Consider the following 17,500-nt stretch of genomic DNA (forward strand, 5'->3'; position numbering starts at 1 on the left):
TGTGGGACAGGCGAGAGTCAGTGTGACGCCACCACCTGCAGTAACGGAGGCACCTGTCATGACCACGGGGACACCTTCCGCTGTGCCTGCCCCCCTGGATGGGGAGGAAACACGTGCAACACAGGTAAGACTTCTCGGATGTTCTACACCGGAGATGTCCAGCTACATTTGTAACGGCCCGCGGCACGCTCTAAATATACAAACCCCAAAACCAGTACAAAAGGTAAATATGGTAGGCTATCGGCTACTAGTACAAACCCCAAAACCAGTGAAGTTGGCACGTTGTGTAAATGGTAAATAAAAACAGAATACAAGAAACACGTCAATAATGAATAAAGCAAAACATGTTCTAGACCAAAAATCCCTTCATATTCTCTACTGCTCACTAGTGTTACCATATCTGAGCTACTGTGTAGAAATATGGGGAAATAATTACAAAAGTACACTTCATTCATTAACGGTGTTACAAAAAAGATCAGTTAGAATAATACATAATGTTGGATATAGAGAACATACAAACCCTTTATTTATTGAATCAAAAATACTGAAATTCCACGACATAGTGAATTTGCAAACAGCTAAAATTATGCACAAAGCAAACTATAACCTGCTACCCAAGAATATACAACAATTCTTCTCAAAAAAAGAGGAGAAATATAATCTTAGAGAAAAACGTAATTTAAAACATTTGTTTGCACGTACAACACTTAAGACCTTCAGTATATCAGTATGTGGAATTAAATTATGGAATGGATTAAGCAAAGCAATCAAACAATGTACTAATATGATACACTTCAAGAAACTCTTCAAACTTAAAGTGTTTACAAAGTACAAAGAAGAAGAACCATGACAAACATTCTCAATTTATTTCATCCATCCATTCATTCATTCTTAAAGTAATCTTACTTATCTCATCATATGAAATATGACTTACTTCACCAATTATTATTATTAAATTCTTACTATTATTTATTTATTTATTTTTATTGTGATTACTTATGGAGTTTATTGTGAAAAAATTGTGAACAGGAAGTGAACAAAAAGTTTTGCAACTGTTATGTAAAGAAAGGGGGTAGGATTAAATAAGCTCTGCTTCTTCCTACTCCTTTTCGAACATGTTGAAAAGAAACTGGAAATTGTGATGTATCATGTTGTATGCTTGCATGTTCGAAATAAACTCAAAACTCAAACTCAAACTCAATCATTTGCAAATCCTTTTCAACCCATATTCAATTGAATAGACTGCAAAGACAAGATATTTAGTGTTGTGTGTTGCTTTTTAGCCGGAGTTTGTTTGTTGTTGTGGTCTTGTTGGCCTCGTAAAGAGTTGCATTTCCCGCACTCGACTGCATGCTTCGGTTTCAGAAGCTGAAATAAGTTTGTTGTGCTGCTGTCTTTTTCAAACAAACTTTGCAGCGTGCAGTCATTTGTTCAACGCCTTTTGCCACAAAACCAAAGTACTGACACTTGTTTTGGTTTATTTGGAGCAAACGTCTCGCTCTCGTTAGCATTACCATGTTTTGCCAGGTGTAATTGTTTTGCTTTGAAACTAAGGGGGAGTTTGGAACCTCCTGGTTTCAAAAAGTATTTTTATTTTTTAAACCATCTGCAAGAAAAAAATAAGATTTTTTTTTTTTTTTTTTTTTTGTCCTGTCAGGCAAATCATATAGTTGCTGTACACATTTTCTTTACAAAAGAGAAGTGTGGCATATTTCTCTTGTTGCCTTATTTGTATTTGACTTTATAAATGGATTTATATTATTATTTGGTGCAGCCGGGCCGGAGCAGGAGGGGATAGAAAGAGAAAAAAAGGAGGACGGGGCGGGGGGAATTGCAGGGACAAGAGGGGGATAAGACAGAGAGACAACAGCAAACACAACAACAACAACAGAACATCAGCAAATAGGATATGTACAGATATGTTGGTAAAAGTGATAGCAAAGAAGCAGTTAGTGAAATAAATAATACCGAAATGACAATTGACATTATTACACTACAAATGGAGCTATAGAAATATCAATAGAAATAGCACTATTGATAATGAATAATAACAATAATTACCTCTATTATCAACAATACAACTGTTCAAATGCAACAATACATATACAGTATGTAATGATAACTTCAAATACATAAAAAAGCAGAGGGGAAGAAAGAGATTCCAACTATATTAACCTTGTAGATTGTTATAGTAACAATAGGTTAAGCTTTGTCAGTGTGCCATGTGTTACCTAGTTTCCCCTAGGGCAACAACGTTAATATGTTTGATGAAACGTGAATATATGCATGAGTGTATGCATGTATATGTACTTGTATATGTACAGCATGTGTATATGTATGTTTGTACAGTGAATGTATATGTACAGTATGTGTATATGTATGTTTGTACAGTGAATGTATATGTACAGTATGTGTATGTGTGTTTGTACAGTGAATGTATATGTACAGTATGCGTATATGTATGTTTGTACAGTGAATGTATATGTACAGTATGTGTATATGTATGTTTGTACAGTGAATGTATATGTACAGTATGTGTATATGTATGTTTGTACAGTGAGTGTGCGTGTGGATGTACGAAATTTGAGTGTGTAGGTATGTACTGTATTTGTGTACCGCATTTTTCGGACTATAAGTCGCTCCGGAGTATAAGTCGCACCGGCCGAAAATGCCTAATAAAGAAGGAAAAAAACATATAAGTCGCACTGGAGTATAAGTCGCATTTTTTGGGGAAATTTATTTGATAAAACCCAACACCAAGAATAGACATTTGAAAGGCAATTTAAAATAAATAAAGAATAGTGAACAACAGGCTGAATAAGTGTACGTTATATGAGGCATAAATAACCAACTGAGAACGTGCCTGGTATGTTAACGTAACATATTATGGTAAGAGTCATTCAAATAACTATAACATATAGAACATGCTATACGTTTACCAAACAATCTGTCACTCCTAATCGCTAAATCCCATGAAATCTTATACGTCTAGTCTCTTACGTGAATGAGCTAAATAATATTATTTGATATTTTACGGTAATGTGTTAATAATTTCACACATAAGTCGCTCCTGAGTATAAGTCGCACGCCCGGCCAAACTATGAAAAAAAACTGCGACTTATAGTAAGAAAAATACAGTATGTACTGTATGTGGGAGCGTAGGTACCTATGTGTGCGCGTGTATACCTGTATGTATGAATAATTGTGTGTGTGTGAGTATATATGTGTATTTGTATGTACAATATATTTGACTCCCAGTATGTGCGGGAGCCAGAGTACGGCGCCAGCCACCCAGAGAGAAGTGTAATTTATTGAATATTCAGTATTTTTTTTTCAGTCACATTGGTTAATTTTTTTTTTGCTAAAAAAGTTACTGAATAGATTTCAACCCACTGAATCTGATTCTTATTGTTATGAATAAACTAATATTGTCCCTGAATCGTATCGGCAACTTCATATTCTGAATGGAATCATTGTTAAAACGAATCTTCACTACAGTTAGTGTACGTGGTGCACTGTGCTGGACTTCTTTCTGTGTCACTCTCCATTTTTCCCATCCCCTTCCCATCTAATTTTTGCCAACATTTCTTCTATCTCTGTGAGCGGAACGGTTTTACTCCGATTTTCCTTATGTTGACAGCACATTTCGGATCGGATTGAATTATGTTTACTGTAAAAGTGGATTTCATTGCGTTACCTTATCTGGACTTACTTGTAGCACGCTGGGAATGACCAAATATTGTATATTGAGAGAGGATGATCTCCCGTAAGGTGATGCACAGCAAAGTAAATTTGCAGCCAGTCATATCATGTTCTTTTTGTCACTTAAAAGGTACAGAGGACATGACGTCGGTGTCCTCAATGATAGTTACGGCCATAATCGGGTGTATACAAATACTCATTTAAACATTATTTACCACCACTGCTACTCTAAAGGCCGCCAGTGTTTGTAGGCTGTGTTTATTTGGAGTTGGGAAACGTTCTCGCTAATGATGAATACACAGAGCCTCGGTTTAATTGTTCTTTTGCACACATTGCCTGTTGGTGCAAGGAATTTTCACAGTCAACAGTGAAGGGGCTTTTCTTTGTCAACATAGTTCTGCTACTTTGGAATAATATTGCTGAGCAATTAGTGAAGGTGTACTTTTGTAAATCACTTTTTTTAGGCATCGTGTTCATGTTTTGCCATGTTTATTGCATTTAAGTTGTTTTGCTTGATCGAGGAGGTCATATTGGAAGTAAAAGACAAACGATGTTCATATGTTCTTAATATTCAGTGTTTTATCGTTCATAATTAATATTGTAAATCCCACATTCTTATTTTCATGTATATTCTGGGTGTTTTATTCAGTAAAAAAACTGTAAACTTCTATTCCGTTTTTTGAGGTGGTCTGTCATATCATTTTTAGCATTATAACAGTCATTGTGTGACTTTTTATTAGTGTTCCTAAAAAATTATATTGAAATTAAAAATATATATATTTGTTTATATGTATATATGTGTGTATATATGTCTGTGTATAATTATGTCAGGAAGTGGTGGTGACAAACCCCAAGATGCAGAGATGGCAGGCTTGGTGCAGGAAAACATGGTTTTAATGTCCAAAAAATGCTGGTAAAACACGAACCAGGAGGCAGGAAACAGCAAACAGGAACCAGGGAATAGCTCACATCATAGAAGAAACAGGGAGAACTGGAGACAGCAAGCAGTCCACAGCATACAGCAAACAATACTGCAGCCCTGACTGGAAGGCAAGGCAGGTATAGATAGCAGCCGACTGATTGACACCAGGTGTGGCCAGGTGCCAATCAGCCGCAGCTGAGGGGAAACAGCGCTAAGGGAGGCAAGCCGGAAACTGAACAAAAATAAGAGCGCTGACAGGAAATAAAACACAAACAGAGGGAAAACTAAAACATAACCAAACTGTCAGTGACAAGCCTGACAATGTATATATATGTATGTGTATATGTATATATTGTATATATGTGTGTGTGTGTGTGTATATATATATATATATATATATATATATATATATATATATATATATATATATATATATATATATATATATATATATACATGTATGTGTATGTATATATGTATATATTTGTGTATGTATGTATATGTGTGTGTATATTTGTGTATGTATGTATAAACAGTATAAGTGTGTATATATGTGTATGTATGTATGTGTATACATGTTTGTGTGTATGTATGTATATACGTGTGTGTGTATGTTTATATATTTGTATGTATGTACATATATGTGTGTGTAAATGTATATATGTATGTGTATATATGTTTGTATATATATATATATATATGTGTATATATGTTTGTGTGTATACACGTATATGTATGTGCATATATGTATACATGTGTATGTGTATATGTATGTACTGTGTGTGTACCCTATATATATATACGTATTTATACAGTATATTTGTATATGTTTTTTCAAAATTAACGAGTTAACTCATGTGATTAATCCCAAAACATTATTGCATGAATCATGTACACACTTAAATTAATCATGTAATTGTATTTACCGCTAAATGGCCAGTGATCTGATCAATGCTTACATCAGTACCAACATGAGAGCATTTTACCCCAAAATACACCCTGAAAGACCTTTAGATAAAACGGTTACCAAGTTTTGTGCAAATAAATGGCATGCATCCGAGTAAAACATTTAAAACTGTCCTTGGATGACATTGTGACAATAAAATTGCATTTGTGCAGATATATTGGGGCCTTTTCTTAAGCTAAATTAAATTATCACCTGTGATTAATCATGATTAATACAAATGACAAAATGTGATTAATCTGATTTTAAAAAAATAATCATTTGACAGCTCTAATATATATATATATATATATATATATATATATATATATATATATATACATATATATATATATATTTATTTATTGCGTTAACTTTGACAGCACTACCAGTGATTGAAATAAGCTTGCTGAAGTCAATACAGTATGTGTGTGATTTTTTTATTTATTTTTTGTTCTAAATTTTCCTCTCTGACAAACACTCTTTGCTCTCTGGATGGTGCGTTCCCAGCCAAGAACAGCACATGCGCCTCCAGTCCGTGCTCCAACGGTGGAACCTGCGTGGGAGGAGGAGACACCTTTTCTTGTATCTGCAAAGAGGGCTGGGAAGGTCCCACCTGCGGCCAAAGTACGTTTTTCTATCAGGCCAGCCAAAAGCTCTTTTTGGCACTTTTAAGTACTCAGTACATCACGTGTGTAGTTCTATCGCTAAATCAAGGTCGAACTTGCATGGTAAAACGTGTGACGGGATGCGAGGGTTTTCACGCAATATCCCCTGTGCTTCTTTAACAGATATCAACGACTGCAACCCTCATCCATGGTGCGTATCGCTTCCTGCCTCACACTGTAGTCCGACCTCCCGCACCCTTCCTCCCTCCTGCACCACACTTCACACGGGCTCGCAAAGGGGGGGTTGCAGGGACTCCCGAAAAGGAGTGGAAGTTGTCCTTAAATCAAGCCTCAAAGGGGAATCTCGCGGGGCAGGGAATTGAATGGGACAGGGAGAGGTGGAGTAATGGCAACTACCCTGTGGTGAATGCAGGGGGTGAGTGGGGGGTGCATAAGTCCTTTTTCTTTCTGGATGCTGGGTTGGATGAGGGGAGGCAGTGGACACGCCTATTAGCATCTGAAAGGTGGAAGCTTGTATTGATGAGTTGAATTGAGCTTTGTAACCCCCCCCCTCCCAACACACACACACACACACACACACATTGTGCTTTGTTGCAGCTGGAAAGGATGTGTTTTATTTTTACGCCCCCTCATCTAATCATCTTTTATGTCTCCCTGTCCCTCAGCTATAACGGCGGTATCTGCGTGGACGGAGTCAACTGGTTCCGCTGCGAGTGCGCCCCCGGGTTCGCCGGTCCCGACTGCAGGATCAGTGAGTACCGACGTGGGGCTCGCCTCATTATGCAACACACTCAGCCGCGCGCTTCAAACACAAAAACGCCGACATGCAAGAGCCAAGACGACGCCGCCCTCTCGACCTTTTTTTTTTTTTTTTCTTCCGTCCTTAAACGTCTCGCTGGGGTCAGAGGTCACCCCTCCTCTGTACTCACACCGTCACACAAACGCCCACAGGAGACAAATTAACCAGTGACCCTGAAATTCTTCTTCTTCTCGCCTTTGTTTTGGTCTGAAAGTCTTCACCTTTTCTGTCCGGCTTAAATTTGAGCTTTCTGTTTGCGGGAATCTCAGATGACAATGGCCGCACGTCTTAGGAAAGGACAAGTTATTTATAGGGGGTGCACAATATGTTTTTAAATAAAAAACTATTCTTATTCATCCCGTTTCTTTTTTCTTTTTCTTTTTTCTATCAATCCAACAAAATGATACACAATAATACAATTCCAATTCCAAAACCAAACCCGACCCAGCAACATTCAGAATAGCAATCAACAGAGAGGACACACAAACATGACACAAAACAATCCAAAAGTAGTCAAACAAAAATAAATAATATCAACAGTATAGGGTTGTACGGTAGACCAGTATTAGTATAGTATCGCGACACTAATGAATTATATTCGGTACTATACCGCCTCTGAAAAGTCGTCGTCACATCGTGTCATTGTTGGTTTTACGAGCAGAGGAGCATGTTTGGCAGCGTACAATCACAGAGTACTTACAAACAGACAGTGTGTAGACAGAAAAGGTAGAACGGCGCATTTTGGCTTAAAAACTAAAGATAAAGGTGAAGCTGTAACACAAACGCCCACCAGAAGAGGTGCTTTAAGACATGCCTAGCTAGCTTGCGGCTAAAGTCCAGCCCCAGTCGGCAGTGTTGTATAGCTACTTCTAAATCACTAATCCTCATCTCCATGGCGACAAATAAAGTAAGTTTCTTACAAGTATCATCCCTGCAGGACGAGGAATAGGTAAACATGCTTCACTACACACCGTAGCTCACCGGCGTCACAATGTAAACAAACGCCATTGGTGGATCTACACCTGACATCCACTGTAATGATACCAAGTACAGTAGCGTATCTAGTCGATAATAATATGATTACGTTGATATTTTTTGGCATCACAACTTCTTCTTTTTTTATTTTTTATTTTTTTAAATGTACTGTATATTATGTTTATAAACTCAAGAAGTATGTCCCTGGACACATGAGGACTTTGAGTATGACCAATGTATGATCCTGTAACTACTTGGTATCGGATTGATACCGAAATTTGTGGTATCATCCAAAACTAATGTAAAGTATCAAACAACAGAAGAATAAATGATTATTACATTTTAACAGAAGTGTAGATAGAACATGTTAAAACAGAAAATAAGCCGATATTAACAGTAAATGAACAAGTAGATTAATAATTAATTTTCTACCACTTGTCCTTAATAATTTTGACAAAATAATAGAATGATAAATGACACAATATGTTACTGCATATGTCAGCAGCTAAATTAGGAGCCTTTGTTTGCTTACTTACTACTAAAAGACAAGTTGTCTAGTATGTTCGCTATTTTATTTAAGGACAAACTTGCAATAATAAACATATGTTTAATGTACCCTAAGATTTTTTGTTAAAATAAAGCCAATAATGCAATTTTTTGTGGTACCCTTTATTTAGAAAAGTACCGAAAATAATCAAAATAATTTTGGTACCGGTACCAAAATATTGGTATCGGTACAGCACTACAACAGTATCAATATTAATAAGAATTCCAACATAACAGTGATTAGATATCCCTCGTTTACATTATCATCACAGCCATTTATAAAAAATAAAATAAAAACATAAAAAGGAGAATAATGTCACAGTGGCTTACACTTGCATCGCATCTCATAAGTTTGATAACACATTGTGTCCAATATTTTCCACAAAGATAAAATAAGTCATGTTTTAGGTTCATTTAATAGTTAAAACAAATGTAAATAATGGATCCCATATTCCAATACGAGACTCATTATTATCTGAACTAAATGCAGTTTTTTCTACTGATATCATCTCCATAGCTTGTGTATACTACTCAGTATGAGTTGGACTATCAATCATTTTTTTAATATTACCCTTTATGTTAGGATGCATATTGAAAGAAATGCATTTTTACTCTTTGATGACATGTGACTAAATTGATGCAGATCATCCGTTTCTAACTCAATTCCTAAATTTCAAAAATTGTTAAAAAATATATATATTTTGGACTATAGAGCACACCTGTATATAAGCTGCACCCACTAAATTTTACAAGATGAAAAGATTTTTCCATCTTTATTAGATCATTAGCTGGTATGTGCTCAAAATGTATACACTGAAATCTGTTGACCATTTTTTCGATAAGTAAACAACAAACACATAATACACTTGTACTGTCCAAGTAGTATCTCAACTTACAAGCCTAATTGAAAAGCAAACTTGTATATACGATATGATGGATAAAAAAATTCCAATAGGTAGTATTGGTAACAACTACAGTAGTTTTATGAAGTAATGGAATAATAATATATAGCATCTACCTTGGAGAGCGGACTTCTACTATCTCCTCTCAGCTTCTTCTCTGTCAAACACACCATCAGCAGCTTCACTATATTTCCACAGTTAAATGTCTGACATTAGGCCCATTCTGCTTCAGTCCGGTGCAGACTTCCAGTGATAGACCAATTTGGATGATTTCTCTTTTATTTCTTCCTTCCCATGGACAACAAAGTTATGTCGTTTTCTAGCTATACGTTAATGCTAGCGAGTAAGACCAGATGCTTTGGTCGTACCTTACAGGGTTCACTGTGACATTTGCCTGAGATAGCTCTTACCTTTAAACACTCTTCAGTTGGGGTACTTTTAAGTTGAGGTACCAATGTGTGCAATATTTAAATAAGGCTTTCCTTGGAAGAATAAACTTGAAATATTTTTAGACTTCTTAAGAGCCATATTTTTTGTTATTTAAGTGTTTATATGTTAAAGGTTTTAGAGCGTTTCTTAATTATAATAGCTAGCTAGTGGCTAGTGTGCTAATCGCTATTTTTTAATTATTAAAAAATAAAACATGGTTAAAAGATGTCAGTGTGTGTATAAGTACGTTTTGAGCACATTCAACAATACTGTGATGACCATGGTAACTTCGGCCACTGTAATCGTGAATATTGTGAAATGTTCAGGTTACAATCCCTGCTCATAAAACAAACATTCTGTCTAACTTTCTACATTTCTTTTAGACATCAACGAGTGTCAGTCATCACCCTGTGCCTACGGCGCCACCTGTGTGGACGAGATCAACGGCTTCCGCTGCGTTTGTCCACTTGGCAGAACTGGAGTCAGATGTCAAGAGTGTAAATACTTTTGTGTTGTTATCATTATAAATATTTCATTTTTCAAACATACTCATATTTAGAGCAGGTTTGAACTAAATTACAAATTTAGAATTTTCAAAATAATACATTTGAATAATTTCAACTGTAATTAGGTTAATTGCATATTAAAATGCAATTAATTTAATCTTGTCAATTAATTGCAATTAATCATGTCTTGTCAAATGCATATTCTACGTATTTCCCAGCAGACAAGTGTCTAAATGTACTATAAATATCAATAATACAATAGCATTGGCCACTAAAAGAGATCAAATCAATCCGAGCAGGCTGTTCAGTATCTTGTCCACTGATTGGCTTAGCCTCAGGCAGCATTACTATATTTGATTAAAAGAGTGTAAAGGTGACTATGTCGATGTTATTTTGTATGTTTAGAGGGCTCTCACGTTGTTTTGAAATGTATTTAAAAGGTACTTAACAGGTTGCTTATGCTCTAGCTTGGAGAATATTTGACTTATGATTAATTATTCCACACTTGCGGAAAATCCTTAATTTAATAGCAATAAACAAGAGTTTACCGTACAGCCAAGCCGTATTTTTCGGACTATAAGTGGCAGTTTTTTTCATATTTATAAATGGTTGATTTATATAGGCTAGTAAGGTAAAGTTTTGTACCTGACAAGTTTCGGCTATCTTGCTTCTGCAGCCTTCCTCAGAGGTGTCACGTGATGTTATGTGATATAAATCAACCATTTATAAATACACATTAGTAGGCTAAATGAACCTCTTCAACATAGTTTTTTTCATAGTTTGGCCGGGGGTGCGACTTATACTCAGGAGCGACTTATGTGTGAAATTATTAACACATTACCGTAAAATATCAAATAACATCATTTAGCTCATTCACGTAAGAGACTAGACGTATAAGATTTCATGGGATTTAGCGATTAGGAGTGACAGATTTTTTGGTAAACGTATAGCATGTTCTATATGTTATAGTTATTTGAATGACTCTTACCATAATATGTTACGTTAAAGGCCTACTGAAACCCACTACTACCGACCACGCAGTCTGATAGTTTATATATCAATGATGAAATCTTAATATTGCAACACATGCCAATACGGCCGGGTTAACTTATAAAGTGCAATTTTAAATTTCCCGCAAAACTTCCGGTTGAAAACGTCTATGTATGATGACGTATGCGCGTGACGTCAATCGTTGAAACGAAAGTATTCGGACACATTGTATCCAATACAAAACGCTCGGTTTTCATCGCAAAATTCCACAGTATTCTGGACATCTGTGTTGGTGAATCTTTTGCAATTTGTTTAATGAACAATGAAGACTGCAAAGAAGAAAGTTGTAGGTGGGATCGGGTATAAAAGTCACTGTGAATGTCCATTTCGCATACTCGACTCTCATTTTCAAGAGGATATAGTATCCGAGGTGGTTTAAAATACAAATCCGTGATCCACAGTAGAAGAAGGAGAGAGTGTGGAATCCAATGAGCCCTTGTACCTAAGTTACGGTCAGAGCGAAAAAAGATGCGTCCTGCTCTGCACTCTAGCCCTTCACTCTCACCTTCCTCATCCACGAATCTTTCATCCTGGCTCAAATTAATGGGGTAATCGTCGCTTTCTCGGTCCGAATCGCTCTCGCTGCTGGTGTAAACAATGGGGAAATGTGAGGAGCCCTTCAACCTGCGACGTCACGCTACTTCCGGTACAGGCAAGGCTTTTTTTTATCAGCGACCAAAAGTTGCGAACTTTATCGTCGATGTTCTCTACTAAATCCTTTCAGCAAAAATATGGCAATATCGCAAAATGATCAAGTATGACACACAGAATGGATCTGCTATCCCCGTTTAAATAAAAAAAAATAATTTCAGTAGGCCTTTAACATACCAGGCACGTTCTCAGTTGGTTATTTATGCGTCATATAACGTACACTTATTCAGCCTGTTGTTCACTATTCTTTATTTATTTTAAATTGCCTTTCAAATGTTTATTCTTGGTGTTGGGTTTTATCAAATAAATTTCCCCAAAAAATGCGACTTATACTCCAGTGCGACTTATATGGTTTTTTTTCTTATTATTATGCATTTTCGGCCGGTGCGACTTATACTCCGGAGCGACTTATACTCGGTAACAGGAAGAAGGTGTCACTTTGGCTCATTAAAAAAAAGTAAAAAAGTTTTTAAACACTAAAATTAAACAGAAATGGCCTCCATTTTGAAAAAAAGCATTAAAGCATATATAAATATGTAAAGCAATCTGGGAAATTAAGTATATTTTCACCATTTTCCATTATTTGAAAGTGTAGCCCACCTGCCGCCCAAATGCAGCGGGGATAGGCTCCAGCATCCCTCGCGACAAGGGACAAGCGGTAGAAAATGGACGGCTGGATGAAAGTTGATAATACGTCAAATTAAATCATGTTTTGTAAAGGATGTTATTATTGTTAGTTGATTAAAAAATGTGTTTCTATTAAAATATAATGTCAAGTATAGAGTAAAAAAAACCTCCATGTATTATACTTAAAACATATAAGAAACTGAACATATAAAGAGTACATGAGGTTTATATGAATATTTCTTAGTAATATGTAAAACAGTATGGAATATGCTGTAAAACATGCTTCTGGAATACGCCAAAATTATTAATTCATGGATTTTTTATTCTACTTCCTTCAATTTGAATTCTATTTCATGTTTGAAAGCTTACTTCAAATTTATGAAATTTAATTGGAGTTTTGCATAGGCCTGATTAAGACATTATTAATATAATTGTATTAAGAATTATTATTACAATAGTATAAGAATAGTAGTAATAATTAGTATTATTGTTATTATAAATAATACAATTTTATTGATTTATTTTAATCATATGATAATAACGATGATTAATGTATTTGTAGTATTATTATCATTATTATTATTATATTTGATGGCTGTTTTCCTGTATGTTAAGTCATAGGTATTGGGAAGTCTTGTCAGTACGTGGATCTGCAGTTTCCACACGGCAGCCGCTGGGAGGAAGAGTGCAACAGCTGCCATTGCAGCAACGGAAAAGTGGACTGCACAAAGGTAGTTTGATTTCATGTCGTTTTTTTTAACATCTGAAATGTTATTACTAATATGAATGCAATGATTCGTCTTAGAACATGTTTTTTAATAAATTAGATACAATGATCAAAATGGCCGCCACATCAATGTTTTTTTACCCCGATGAAGTATTAAGTGGAAATACAGTATGTCCGCGGGCCATTAAAAAGCATTGAAAGTCATTAAATTTAGCAAAAATGAAGGCCTTAATTGGCATCTAAAAGCATTAAATTTGATGTCCAGAGGCATTTAAAAAATGTAATGCGGTGAAATTACTCATGCTATTTGTTAATCACAAGTCGGCGAATAAAGGTATATATGTACAGTCGTGGTCAAAAGTTTACATACACTTGTAAAGAACATAATGTCAGTTTCCAATAATTTCTACAACTCAATTTTTTTGTGATAGAGTGATTGTAGCACATACTTGTTTGTCACAAAAAAACATTCATGAAGTTTGGTTCTTTTATGGATTTATTATGGGTCTACTGAAAATGTGACCAAATCTTCTGGGTCAAAAGTATACATACAGCAATGTTAATATTTGGTTACATGTCCCTTGGCAAGTTTCACTGCAATAAGGTGCTTTTGGTAGCCATCCACAAGCTTCTGGTTGAATTTTTGACCACTCCTCTTGACAAAATTGGTGCAGTTCAGCTAAATTTGTTGGTTTTCTGACATGGACTTGTTTCTTCAGCATTGTCCACATGTTCTCAATGGGGTTTAAGTCAGGACTTTGGGAAGGCCAGTCTAAAACCTTAATTTGGCCATTCCTTTACCACTTTTGACGTGTGTTTGGGGTCATTGTCCTGTTGGAACACCCAACTGCGTCCAAGACCCAACCTCCGGGCTGGTGATTTTAGGTTGTCCTGAAGAATTTGGAGGTAATCCTCCTTTTTCATGGTCCAATGTACTCTCTGTAGAGCATCAGTTCCATTGGCAGCAAAACAGGCCCAGAGCCTAATACTACCACCACCATGATTGACGGTATGCATGGTGTTCCTGGGATTAAAGGCCTCACCTTTTCTCCTCCAAACATATTGCTGGGTATTGTGGCCAAACAGCTCAATTTTTGTTTTATCTGACTACAGAACATTCCTCCAGAAAGTCTTGTCTTTGTCCATGTGATCTGCAGCAAACTTTAGAGAAGCCTTAAGGTATCGCTTCTGGAGCATGAGCTTCCTTCTTGCATGGTAGCCTCTCAGTCCATGGCGATGCAAAACCCGCTTGACTGTGGACACTGACACCTGCGTTCCAGCAGATTCCAATTCATTGCAGACCTGCTTTTTGGTGGTTCTCGGTTGACTTTTGATCATCCTGACCAAATTTCTCTCAGCAACAGGTGATAGCTTGCGCTTTCTTCCTGATCGTGGCAGTGACAAAACTGTGCCATGCACTTTATACTTACGAGCATATGTCTGCACAGTTGCTCTTGGGACCTTAAGCTGCTTTGAAATGGCTCTAAGTGGCTTTCCTGACTTGTTCAAGTCAATGATTTGTTCTTTCAGATCTGTGCTGAGTTCCTTTGACATTCCCGTCGTCGCGTTTATAACCGAGTCTGATGCCTGCATCACATGAGCCCTATTTAAATGGACTCAGAGAAGTCAACAGGTGTCGTCAATCATAATCACTCACATGAAGTTAAGAGGCCATGCCATGAAGCTAATTTGATTTGATTGTCACTTTTCTATGTCACCAAAATTGATCATGTATGTTGCTGTTTGTATACTTTTGACCCAGCAGATTTGGTCACATTTTCAGTAGACCCATAATAAATTCATAAAAGAACCAAACTTCTTGTGACAATCAAGTATGTGCTCCAATCACTCTATCACAAAAAAATAAGAGTTGTAGAAATTATTGGAAAGTCAAGACAGCCATGACATTGTTCTTTACAAGTGTATGTAAACTTTTGACCACAATTGTATATATGTGTATGTATTTATGTGTATGTATATGTACAGTACAGGCCAAAAGTTTGGACACACTTCATTCAATGCATTTTATTTATTTTCATGACTATTTACATTGTAGATTGTCACTGAAGGCATCAAAACTATGAATGAACACATGTTACTTAACAATAACATGTTTTATATTCTAGTTTCTTCAAAATAGCCACCCTTTGCTCTGATTACTGCTTTGCACACTCTTGGCATTCTCTCCATGAGCTTCAAGAGGTAGTCACCTGAAATGGTTTTCACTTCACAGGTGTCATAGTTCTGATGCCTTCAGTGGCAATCTACAATGTAAATAGTCATGAATATAAAGAAAACGCATTGAAACGAGAAGGTCTTTGCTGTATGTGTGTTAATGTACGTACATGTATTTGTGTATATACAAATGTACACATGGTATAGAAGTTTTCTATGCAGCATATTCTATAAAATATATATGCATGTATAAACATGAAATTAAGGCCATATTGCAATGTGTTCTTTATTTTATTATTGATTTAAGTTGTTCACATGAATATTGATATTAATTAATGCCTTTAAAAAAAAGATCAACTCGGTTATAGTGACGTCAACATACAAGATCAGATCGGAATTCTTCATTTGACCCTTTGACCCCAGGTGCTGTGCGGTCGCCGGCCCTGCCGCCTCCCGTCATCAGACCAGGACCAGCCGGCGCAGTCCTGCCCTGCCGGACGGAAGTGTGTTCCCCACAGATACCTGACGTGCTTCGCCCCTCCTTGCCATCAGTGGGGGGTTTGCTCGGTGGGTAGAACGTCGCTGGCTCTCACACAGACCACCAGCACCAAGTGCCAGCCGAACGGCGGGCACCTGGACAACAACTGCGGCCGCGTCACCTTGGTTTTCAACAAAGACAAAGTCCCGCCAGTGAGTTCTTAATCGTACACTCATATTTCCCCGTCCCATCATCATCATCACTGATGAATACTTTCTCAGGGGACCACAGTGGAGAACATCTGCTTTGAGCTGAGGTATCTTCCTGACACCCGGACTTTGGCCAAAGACCACAATCTCCTGCTGCTTTGCGACTTGTCTCGTTCCACTCAGGACGCTGTGGAAGTGGCCATAGTAAGTCACGCCATCGCATCCTGGCCTTGTCATTTAGATGTGATTAGCAGACGCTTTCCAAACGTTTGTATCAGACCGAGTCAACAGGCGGCACGGGGGCCAAATCCGGCCCGGAAATGACACCATACTGGCCCCTGAGTTCAGATCATAAAAACACCAGTGCTGGAGGAACTTGGACCACCATAAAAACACTAAAAAGCCTTACATTGACATTTTAACCTTGCTAGCAAACACTAAGGTCAAAACTTGTGATTTACTTAACTGTGGCATTCCTCAAGGCATCTCTTTAAGTCCTCTCCTTTTTAGCATTTTTTTTCATAATGAGATTTACATTACTAAGGTGTTGCCGTAGCTTGTTTACTTCATATACAGCCAGGAATTATTTGTTCAACTTCTTTAGTTTACTAGTGGTGTTCCTCAAGGTTCCATCTTAAAGGCCTACTGAAACCCACTACTACCGACCACGCAGTCTGATAGTTTATACATCAATGATGAAATTTTAACATTGCAACACATGCCAATACGGCCGGGTTAACTTATAAAGTGCAATTTTAAATTTCCCGCCACACTTCCGGTTGAAAACGTCTATGTATGATGACGTATGCACGTGACGTCAATGGTTGAAGCGGAAGTATTCGGACCCCATTGGATCCAATACAAAAAGCTCTGTTTTCATCGCAAAATTCCACGATATTCTGGACATCTGTGTTGGTGAATCTTTTGCAATTACTTTAATAAACAATGGAGACTGCAAAGAAGAAAGCTGTAGGGGGGATCGGTGTATTAGCGGCAGACTACAGCAACACCACCAGGAGGACTTTGAGATGGATAGCAGACGCTAGCCGCCGACCGCATCGATGATCGGGTGAAGTCCTTCGTCGCTCCGTCAATCGCTGGAACGCAGGTGAGCACGGATGGTGATGAGCAGATGAGGGCTGGCTGGCGTAGGTGGAGCGCTAATGTTTTTATCATAGATCTGGCGAGGTCCCGTAGCTAAGTTAGCTTCAATGGCGTCGTTAGCAACAG

At 37.1% G+C, this 17,500-nt stretch overlaps 1 protein-coding gene across 2 annotated transcripts in view; it reads left to right on the plus strand.

Moving 5' to 3' along the window:
• The window catches only part of jag2b (jagged canonical Notch ligand 2b), a 174,049-nt gene that overhangs the window by 146,597 nt on the left and 9,952 nt on the right, over positions 1–17,500 (plus strand). For both annotated transcript variants that reach the window (XM_062033854.1, XM_062033853.1), the window contains 8 exons: positions 11–124; positions 6,078–6,194; positions 6,359–6,386; positions 6,862–6,947; positions 10,231–10,344; positions 13,297–13,412; positions 16,007–16,273; positions 16,343–16,474. In XM_062033854.1, coding sequence (XP_061889838.1) covers positions 11–124; positions 6,078–6,194; positions 6,359–6,386; positions 6,862–6,947; positions 10,231–10,344; positions 13,297–13,412; positions 16,007–16,273; positions 16,343–16,474 — 974 coding nt within the window. The remainder of the gene's footprint in view (positions 1–10; positions 125–6,077; positions 6,195–6,358; positions 6,387–6,861; positions 6,948–10,230; positions 10,345–13,296; positions 13,413–16,006; positions 16,274–16,342; positions 16,475–17,500) is intronic.

This window comes from Entelurus aequoreus, linkage group LG23 (genome assembly GCF_033978785.1).
Source record: "Entelurus aequoreus isolate RoL-2023_Sb linkage group LG23, RoL_Eaeq_v1.1, whole genome shotgun sequence".
NCBI lineage: Eukaryota > Metazoa > Chordata > Actinopteri > Syngnathiformes > Syngnathidae > Entelurus > Entelurus aequoreus.